This window comes from Lygodium microphyllum, chromosome 24 (assembly GCF_053477565.2).
Source record: "Lygodium microphyllum isolate KBCC chromosome 24, Lygodium_microphyllum_v1.1.10, whole genome shotgun sequence".
Classification (NCBI taxonomy): Eukaryota; Viridiplantae; Streptophyta; class Polypodiopsida; order Schizaeales; family Lygodiaceae; genus Lygodium; species Lygodium microphyllum.
The window spans coordinates 129057915-129068292 of record NC_141158.1 but is presented as its reverse complement, the minus strand read 5'-3'; the positions used below and the strand labels follow the sequence as shown (position 1 = coordinate 129068292).

Sequence of the window (10378 nt, the reverse complement as noted above, 5' to 3'; positions counted from 1 at the left end):
TTTAAGACACATTACAAGATTTTCCATCATCAAGATTGCCCTCATATCTAACCTTTCAACATAAACCCTCCAAGTAAAATACATAGAACCCCCCAACTTCCCTCCAATAGAATTAACCCCTTTGTTAGACTTTTCCGTAAACCCTCCAAGTACAATACATAGAACCCCCTAACATCCCTCTAGTAGAATTAACCCCTTGTTTAACTCAATAAGTAAACATTAGATCCAAACAATCAATCCTTTAAACCTACAATTATAATAGTTATAATCTTGTTTTGAAGATTCAAGTATTCAAGAATTACAAAATAACTTGGATCAGCGGGCTTTTTAAAATACACATGGGCCAACAAGCACGACACTTCCCCCCACATGAACAGACCCATATTCTGAATACGTGGAATCGAAGCAGCCTATTTAAAATAAGAAAACATCTCAACTGTCATCCGTTCATACCTCTACATAAATTATGAGACTATAGAACAGCAAAAGAAAAAGAAAAACATGTCCAAAAGTTGCCGTGATAGCTGTGCAAATTGGCAATTTATTAATCCGTCACGATCAAAAACTAACGACAGGCTTCAGCACCATTGCTTTCGGGAAGAAGATGAAACGATTCAAAACGGCAGCAGTAATCCTTCGTTGATCCCGACGAACCGACCGGCAGAACCAAAAGATAAAGCTCAAAAGAGAGGGGCAAGATTCTACGCGGGACGCTAATGCATCAGTAAAAAGCCACGTTGAGTTGTTCGCCATAACATACGTCCGTTCGCTAGCGAAGATGCCAAATGGCAAAGATAATTAACCGTACTTCTTTTCACATGCGAACACGAACATGACCGTGGTGCGCAAAAGTGGAAAGAGTCAGAGAACAATTTGAACACAAGGCCCTTCAAAGAATATGAAAAGAATTTCGAAAAGAATTAGGAATTAGGAATTAGGAAGAGACTTTCTAAGTTAGACATGAACCTGATTCCAAAACCTGAGTCACGCAAGGTGCATGAATCAGCGGGGCGGGACGTTGACAAAATGTTTCTGCAGGTGTGAGACCTAGACTGTGTCAATGAAGGGGTCAATGTGTGTGTATGTGGGGAGAGAGAGAGAGAGAAAGAGAGAGAGATGAGAGCTAAATTCTCTTCAGCAGTATTCCCGGCATCGAAATATTGGACTGTAGAGATGAGAAATAGATGAGAGAGCGCAGTTTGGCGGGAAGGGGGAAGAGAGAGAGAGAGAGAGAGAGAGAGAGAGGCATGCTATGCAAACGCGGATTTTTCGTGACTCGTGGAGGAGCCCGCGCATAGGGTTAGATGGCGGGACCATAATGGTGCTCATGGAACGCCAGACAGCTGGCATTGAACAAAATATACATTTGGCAACAGATACCGAGGAGGGCGTCACGTGGCCGCGAGCTGCTCGAGGACCCCAGCTGACCGCCTCTCTCCTGTGTTGCCCCGGCGAGCGTAGATAATAGTGATCGCAATGAGTGCGCACGAATCGCCCACAGGAAAAAGTCCAATCCATCCCTGTGAAAGAACTTTCTTTTTGCCCTAAAAACGCTCCGTCTTGGAAGAAAAATGCAGAAGACAAAAGTATGAAGAAGCAGAAGAAGGGGAAGTAATGAAAGAGAAAAGAAAGATGATGACGATGATGAAGAGGAAGATGGAAGAATATATGAATTGTGGGGCCACGCCAGCTTTCAACCCTGCTTTTTCCTGTGTTTTTCCTCTCCTGGTTTTTTTTACCGAAAATAAATAAGTTCTTTTTCAGTTTTCAGTCGGAAGACTGTTGTTGAGAAGACGCGCTCCCTCCTGAATGTGCCGGGAAGTGTGGTTGTGAGAGAGAGAGCTGCGGCACTGGCGGGGGCGGTGGGCCGGACCCGGCCAACCCGCTAGATGGCGGAGATGGATCTGATGTCAAACCTGCACAATTACAGGAAAGAATCAAACACGCGTGACGCTAGTAAAGTTTAATGCCCGACCCGACATTTAACGTCGGCCAGATAAATCAAACACACTCGTAAAGTTCAATGCCCGCAGCCCGACTCAACATTTAAAATCGGCCGGATAGATCAAACATTAACATGCATTCGCGATGTCGATAGCCTCCACATTTTCTCTGTTCATAAAAGAATATACCTACTCAAGAAATAAAGTGCAAGTGATTAAGCCAAACCCTCGGCGTTTGGGAAACCATGCAGACATGTACTTTCGGGTCAAACCCAGACACAGAGAAACAACGATAGGCAGAAACGCATGACAGCAACAAGAGCTACAAACACGTGGCCAAGGCTAACAGAACTAAGACCACTTATATACAATGATATCATTGCTAAAGAAAGCTCAATTAGGTGCCATCGTTCATGTATTTTAAAGATCTTCCATGTTATGTGCAAATCCTACAAGTATTGATAATCCATAGTACCAATTCTGAGGACCTCCATGAGAGCCACAGTCAACGCAGAAACTTGTATATTATTACAACAGCCAATTCCGGTCCAACTCTGGACTCTCATCTATGGCACACTCCAGCCAAAGATGTCTACTGCAATCAAGGGCCTATATTATACAGGTTGCTGTTCTGTCAATGGCAGTTTTCCCATCAAGAGCTTTTAAAATTTTGAGCCTCGCAGCACATACAATGGTCCTAGAACTGTGGTTTCGCTGGTTTTAATTCACGATCGTTTCTATGTCATGCATGTGTTGATGACTTTCTTTAAAATATTTAAAAAAGTCAAAACCCCACGATGCATGCAATAAAAGAGAGAACAAAAGACATGTTTGCAATAGTCGTTTATAAAACACTCATGCCAAACTTGAGTATATATTGCAAATATAACAAGAGTTGATGGGTGTCGTGTGCAAGAGTCACTAAAAGCAGCTTCCCGTGAGCTGTGATACCTTGAGGCTTGGATCACTATCAGGGGAGTCGAGCAAAACATTGCACATAATGGACGTGCAAATAGGCGACATAATGGAACTAACATAGTCATTTCTTCAGCAATGAGTTTGGAGATGAGAATTCTTATCTTCCCTTTTAGAAGGAGAAGTAGGAGCTGGTGACAAGCTCAGAATCCCTCATATTTTCTTGGCCTTTCAAATGGAGATTTTCATTAGCCAATGGAGGTGGGCAATTCAGATCCCCGGTGCTTCCTATGCAAGCTGAAGAGTCGAATACATTGGTATGGAAATCCAAACATACACTCAGTATCCCACAATGAATTCTGTGGTTCTCTAATGCACTGGCAGACATATCACATTATCGCTTTCAATTTTCATGAAGTTGCCAAGTATGTCTCAGAGAGAATGTCCTAATGGTTGGCTCATAATCATCAGGTTGTGGCTATTGGTTGGACAACTAAGTACAAGTGTTTTATTGTGAACCTAAGCTTGCCCACTATAACAAATGGTAGATACCCCCTGTATTTTCATGGAGGATCAAAATGCAGTTAAGCTCTCTTGTTCATTTGGCTCGTGAACCAACCTATCTACACTCAAGAACAATGCCAGCATGGCTCCTGCCTTGATCTCTCAGCTAAATTTGGAGGGAAGATGCAGCCCTTGAGGACGTCTAGGTATATGTGTCTTATCTAAGAAAAGAAAGTGTACTGCAAGTCTAGAGCTACACTGCAGCCTTCAAGTGCGTACTGAAACAATACCTGGAATTTGCCATGTACTGATCCAATGGCATGCAATGTAATAAGCAGTCTTGTTTTAACTTTGAAATCCAATATGCACATGCACAACAGTGATTCTTTCGAACCTCTGAACACCAACATTTTAAGAATGTGGGCAGTTCACAAACAGGGGATTCAGCCAATGCCATAAGTCAAGACTGTCAGAAACTGACCAGTTAGAAGACGCATCTCAAGATGCAGCTTTTGGTCTGTCCCATGTGTGGAAACTAGTTACTTCTGGGGATTGGTTTACAAAGACACAAAATAAGTGCAACTGAAAATGAGCTCATAGGACTGCCGAGTTCCACATTAGAAAATAAGCATCAGTAACAATTTCCAGACATGGAATAAGCTCCATGGCAACCTCATGGCAACTAGGAACTGGAGACCATAATGGAGACTTTAGGCTTTTCATCTCTATAAAGTACACAATATGAAAGATCGTATTGAATGAAGCCACTGAGATGGTGCCAATGAAAGTAAAAATGCCATTGAACCATTGAAGAATTGTAAGACCCCCCCAACTGCAACTTTCAAAACCAAGCGAAAGGTAAGGATTCTCAATTAAGCTCAAGTCCAAGAAGAGGATACATAGTCTCATTGGAAAGCAGCCTGTAATTGACTACCTTAACTAGAATAGAAGGTGTAGAAGGACACAAAGGACAAGAAAAAAGTGAGTTGTATCCGCAAGCTACACTTGAAGTAGAGCTTACATGGGAAGAGAGCTGTGCAAAACCTACATTACTATGGAGTCTACATGGAGGAAATTTGTAAAGGATCTTCACACAGAAGGTTGTGGATAAAGGACATTCAAAGAACGGAATGAGGGATCTAGGCCTATCACACGATGGAAAACCAGAAGCCTGAAGAGGGTAAATCTTATGAACTATATATCTGAGCCTAGATAGAGGTGAAAATTCCAGACAGGTAGTTAATGCTACGACGGGATCTCTCCTCGTTTTCTATAGATGCTTTGAATTCACAGAGTACGTGGATCTCTGCTAAAGTAGAAAGTATTTGGTCAACAAAATGCGTGATTGGAATAATGATCCACATAGGAATTGGAGTGAAAACAGTCTGCGCTTCAGTTTTTGGACCCATGTGAATGCAAAAGGTAAAGTACTTTTAATCGTAGTTATTTGAGAAACGCATTCAAAACAGCTAAACACAAACGGAGGTAGAACTGGGAAGATACCTGGAGATTGCATGGGAATAGGTGGTATCGGTCCTGCGCCACCTAAAGGGGGAAAGTTGGCAAGTGTACCTCCAGCTGCGTATGGTAAGAGATGAGGAGGAAGAAAGGCTTGCTGGGGAGAGAATGGATACGGCTGATAGAAACCTGCACCACCACCAGTGCCTGCTCCGCCACTTGCCCCGCCTGTAGCTGCACCACCTCCTGCTCCTGTAGGACTGCCCAACGCAGATGGCCCTTGGCCGTACAGCTGGGGTGGTGGAAAGGGTGGTGGCGTCACGTAGAACATGTTCTGCCCATCGAAAAGAATCGCAGTGTCATAAGAACCTAAGGAGTCATGGAACGCTCAGACAAACAATCTCTCGGCAAAATACACACCACAGGTATTCGATTCAACAAATACAACAATTCAACAAGTACAACATTCAATTACACGTGCTTTATTCAGGCAACAAAGGAGAACAACGAAGCACAATCAGTTCGTTTGGATCAAGCTTGATGTGCTGTTATCATCTCTAGAATGTGCAAAATAGAAAGTTCTTGAGGACAAGATAATCCATAGAGAAAACGAAAATAAGCTTAAAGGCCAGGGCCGCACCGGTGGATAGGGATACTCTTGCTGGTACGGCGAATATCTGGGGGAAAAACAGGAGCAGGATAAATTGTGACAATAACGTGAATGCGATCAAGAAAGGAAATCATACTTGTCTGTAAAGTTAAACTGAGGAGTTTGCCTACTTTAACTAAATGACACACTTGGGATTGAGATCACCAACGCCAGGGCGTTGGACAGCAGAAACATACCCGTAAGGAGGATAAGGAAAGGCCTGTTGGTAGGAATAAGGTAAGGGCTGAGCGTAGCCCGCCGCTCCATTTATAGGCTGCGCCCTACCAGGTGAACGTCCAGCAAAAGGACTCCCAGTCCGATAACGCCCGCCTGATCGTCAACAAATTTATCAGTCCAAATGTAACGGAATATCATGTTTGTTTGATCTGTTCTTATGCATCACGACCGACCGTACTGTCACAGGCCAGAGAGAATCGTCTCATAATGCGAAAGTTAGTCATCCCTTACTGCAAGTGCTGACCATTTTTTGTTAAAAGAAAGCTTAAGCGAAATACAGGCCACAGTCGATGAGGTTCTGACTTTGTGACAAAACAGGTGAATCAGAGAGTATCCAGCCGAATGATATTCTCGTACCATGTTGTGGCGTTCCAGGCCTTGACCGGGCACCAAGTGAAGCCAGATTGCAGTTAGCTCTCCTTCCATCAATCACCGGTGTAGGATCTGCACAGGCCCTTCTTGCGCCCTCTGGATCACGGAAGGTCACCTGCAGTTTTTAGGAAACAAGCAAAATGGAAACGCTTAGCCTAGTATGGAAACTTTGATCGTGAGCCGCTGCGTTTTCTTTGCATTAGACATAGCGCCGGTGTATTTCATGATGATTAAACATAGAGGATGCGTGCAGTCAGGATCTGCTTGCGTTTCTCTTGGCATCATCCCGTGTGATGTTTCAGGATGATAATAATATACAAGAGATGGTGAAAGGATCTGCGTACAAATCCATAGCCCTTGGAGCGCCCCGTGGCCTTGTCTGTGATCACAACAGCTTCAAGGATCTCGCCGAACTGCTCAAAGTAGCGCCGCACACTGTCTCGTTGAGTCTCCCAGGCCAGGCCGCCGACGAATACCTTGGTAAGGGTGGTATCGCCGAACTGGCTGTTGAATGGACTGCTGCTGCAAGAAGAAACCTCCTGCTGCTGCTGCTGCGGGTTGGGAGAGGGGGGAGGATGAGAAGACATGGACACAGGAAGGCTCTGTGAAGGAGAACGGGGCGAGGGGAAGAAGAAGACAGCAGGAAGCCAGGCAGAAGGGACGAAGGCAGACGAAGAAGGAGAAAAGCTTCTTCTTCTTCGTCGAAGGAGAGAAATGGTAAAGCTCCGGTAACAAGAATAGAAAGAGGAGAAGACCTGAGACAAAAATTAACACGCAGAATTTGTGAAATTTCACCAGACGAGAGAGAGAGGGGTATGAGAGAGAGAGAGAGAGAGAGAGAGAGAGAGAGACCGGTGAGAGGAAATTCCAGAGAGAAATATCCTTGACTGCTGAGCTGGCACCTCCATCGCTATTACTTTTTAATCCGTGTCGCTAACCACGCCTCGATTCGACCTAATCACAATCTCCACCTGCCTACGTGTCGTCCCCACGAGGCCCAGTGCCACGTTGTCGTGGGGGCCACACCCAAGTTTTTTTTTATCCCATAGCCAGCTCTTCCAGCTTGGTGGGTACCCATTTCCCAAAGCCGGCAGAAAATTAACTTTTCCACGAAGGGGCAGGAGAGAAAATTTATAAAAGAGTTATCGGTAAATTTTATTAGTACATATCTGTTAAGTGAATTACAACAAGGCTGGACATTATCCACTTGCCTGGCCCACCCATGTGATACGCATTGGTGCGCTCCCACCTACAGATTCCGCCTTTCCCTTTTCCCATTTGAAAAATATTAATACCTTGCTCGCTCTCGAGTCTCATCAGCCCATTGATTTCCTCTTTTGCGTCCTCTCCCCGTTAAACAGTGAGTGCCATTCAAGTTTCACAAAATGTGCAAGGGAGGTCGCACCAGAGCTCACCAAAACATTTTTTCCATGCGATATAGTTTAAATATTTACATTTTTAAAAAGAACAGGGGTTAACCCAAAAGCTGTGCCACATTTTTTGATAGATGTTTATACTAATAGGCTATTTTGAACACATGAGCCTGTCGTCTAGTGGCCCTAACCAAAGCTATACAATCTTGTGTACACAACTGGCTATGAGAGTCGCGTGATATTCCACAATCTCAAAGTCCTATCATCCAGATTGGCTACATCCCCAAAAAGGGTCATCCTCATCTTAACCATGTCATTTTGCCCAGCATCCTTGAACCAATTCTTGAGTTTTGCCTATAGCAACCTTGCCTCTCTGGAGCTCCAAAAAAGGTGCTTGATAGTCTCTTTGTGTCCACACACAAAATATATTTTGGGTTGACTTGTTTCATTTTACCCACTCTATCTTTGGTGGGAAGTTTCTGGGGCTCAGTCTTCCACAACAAAAGATTAAGTTATTTACCAAGCATGGGCCTCTAGGTTTTTGTTAACCTCCTTTCCCACATGCACACTGACGTGTGGGAGTAGCTAACCCTCCATGGAACCACTACCTTAAGAGCATTGGAGTTGGATTCTCTTGGAATATGCTCTTCTCATCGTCTTGATCGTTAGCTTCCGCTTATGGTTGACTAGGCATCTCCAAACATTAATTGGGCCTACTTTGCCCAAGGGTGACCAATCAACTTTCTACTTTGTAAGCATACCTGCCAAGTACTCCTTATTAGTCTTTGTCAAATTAAATTTCATTCCATTCTCCTCTACATGTAGTACTTCTTCTTTGCCACCATCCTACACATCCCACCACCTAAGAATGCCCTTTGTTGCTTGAGGGCTGCCTTGGGATTTTCTTTTAGGGTGGGTCATGATCCTCAGCATCCTTCATTGCCCCCCAAGCATCCATGCTCCATTGATGGCCCGCTTGACAATGATAGCCTATGGTACATCTTCATGCATTATCAACAACAATTTAAGGGTAAGTCTCTTTAGCTTATCCTCCATCTTCTCTAGGCCTAAAACCCCATCCTAAACAAAAGAAGTGGCAATCTCTTGGTCCATAGCATGCTAGTATTTCTTTCCACCATAACATAACTCCACACATAATTCCTAATCATCTTCTTTGTCTTCTCCCATTGGCTTTTGCAAAATGTAGTGGCCCTAGCAACAAATGCCATGTAGGTGAGATTATCCTATCCACAAAATTAATTTTCCCCCAAAAGATTGTGGGAAAGAAGAGTGTCTAGAAATCTTCTACTGAATCTTTTTAGCAAGCCAATCCATTTTTCAAGAGGGTGACATCCCCACTCTAATTGGCACCCCCCAAGTTTTTTTTTTTTCTCTTATCTTGATGATTCTACACCCCATCTATTTTATCCAATCTAGCACCTCATCTAGGCCTAGGTACAAGATCTCAAATTTGGGATTGCTAATAAAATTGTTATTGAGACTTAGGATTACTCCTTGCATACCTACAACAACTTATCAACATTAACCTTATCCTCGCCTTATCAACCATGAAAATGTTTGAATTGTCATTAGTAAATAAGTAGGCAAACATTTCAAAGTAGGAATGATGGGTGAAGGCAATCAATGGTGGGTGCATGCAGTTGGAGCTGCATGACATATTTTTTTTTAAAGGAATGAAGATCTCAAATATGTATTCCCCCTGCTTGCACCTATAGACATACATCAACATGATGCCATGTGGCACTAACCCATTGTGCATTGCAATCTAGGTGGCATGTTTCATGCTCTAATCATGCCATGTGTGCATGGACTTGATTTCCTCCGCCAAACTATTTGCCATGTGGTAGTCATGTTGTGAATTGCAAGCACCTATTTGTGTCCAACTATTTGCCACATAGCATTTATGTCATGAATTGCATGCAACCATTGGGACTAGTTGAGTTGATACATGGCATACTCTTGATGGTGCAATGTGTGCATAGATCATCATGCAAAGTGACATCATGCATGACCATGCACTTTCTTATGTAGCCACAAACGGTCAATGGTTTTTTTTTGCATCCCCCCATTGACATCACAACCCTCTCTAGCCTTCAAGCTGCAATACTAGACGTTTGATTTTTTAGTAAGCCATCTTTATATTCAAAGTATATCTACCTTACATTCATTGTTTATATTTATTAGTAAGATTCTTACCTAGACCCTAAGGCATGCGGGAAGCCTATTTAGCAATGTCCTATAGTGTGCTATAGGGTCTAAGATACGTTATGCACTTATCTTAAATATGCATTGCCTCATATTTTCAAGTCTACAAAGCCTCATTTTTTAATGTAGTTGGGGCCATGCTCAAAGTTAGTTGGGACCATTATGCACTACCTCATGTTTAGAGTTAGTTGGAACCAAATGGCACTAATTGTAATGGTAATTCAAAGTATTGAAATTGATCTTGATTGTGTATATATCCTTGTTTCTAAGTCTATTAAGAGGGCCTCGGCTCCATGTAAGTGTGTAAAACTTGGAATAAAATAAGCTTATATATTGCCTAGCCACCTATCGCTTCCCATCCCAGTATGTTCTTAGATGCGGACCCTACAATGTGCAAAGGGACATTTGATGCCTTCGGATTTCCATTTTGCATGTCGTAGGATCTATAAAGATTTTTAAGATTTCTAGGGCCAAATTTTTTATGATTTTCTTCTCTCTCTCTCTCTCTCTCTCTCTCTCTCTCTCTCTCTCTCTCTCTCTCTCTCTCTCTCTCTCTCTCTCTCTCTCTCTCTCTCTCTCTCTCTCTCTCTCTCTCTCTCTCTCTCTCTCTCTCTCTCTCTCTCTCTCTCTCTCTCTCTCATTTCTGTGCAAATGGAGGAGAAGTAGGAGGGCAAACATGTTGATCCGAAATTTGAAGATAT

The 10378-nt window shown here is 43.2% G+C and overlaps 1 protein-coding gene across 1 annotated transcript; it reads right to left on the bottom strand.

Annotated features, from left to right (window-relative positions):
- Nucleotides 1-934: 934 nt before the first annotated feature.
- LOC148015635 (uncharacterized) lies at nucleotides 935-6841 on the bottom strand. Its single transcript, XM_087665017.1, has 6 exons — nucleotides 6423-6841; nucleotides 6064-6193; nucleotides 5667-5799; nucleotides 5461-5497; nucleotides 4866-5154; nucleotides 935-1916 (listed from the first exon to the last, which is right to left on the bottom strand). The coding sequence occupies exons 1-6, from the start codon at nucleotides 6663-6665 to the stop codon at nucleotides 1768-1770; spliced, it is 981 nt and encodes a 326-aa protein (XP_087521143.1). The 5' UTR covers nucleotides 6666-6841; the 3' UTR covers nucleotides 935-1767.
- Nucleotides 6842-10378: the final 3537 nt, after the last annotated feature.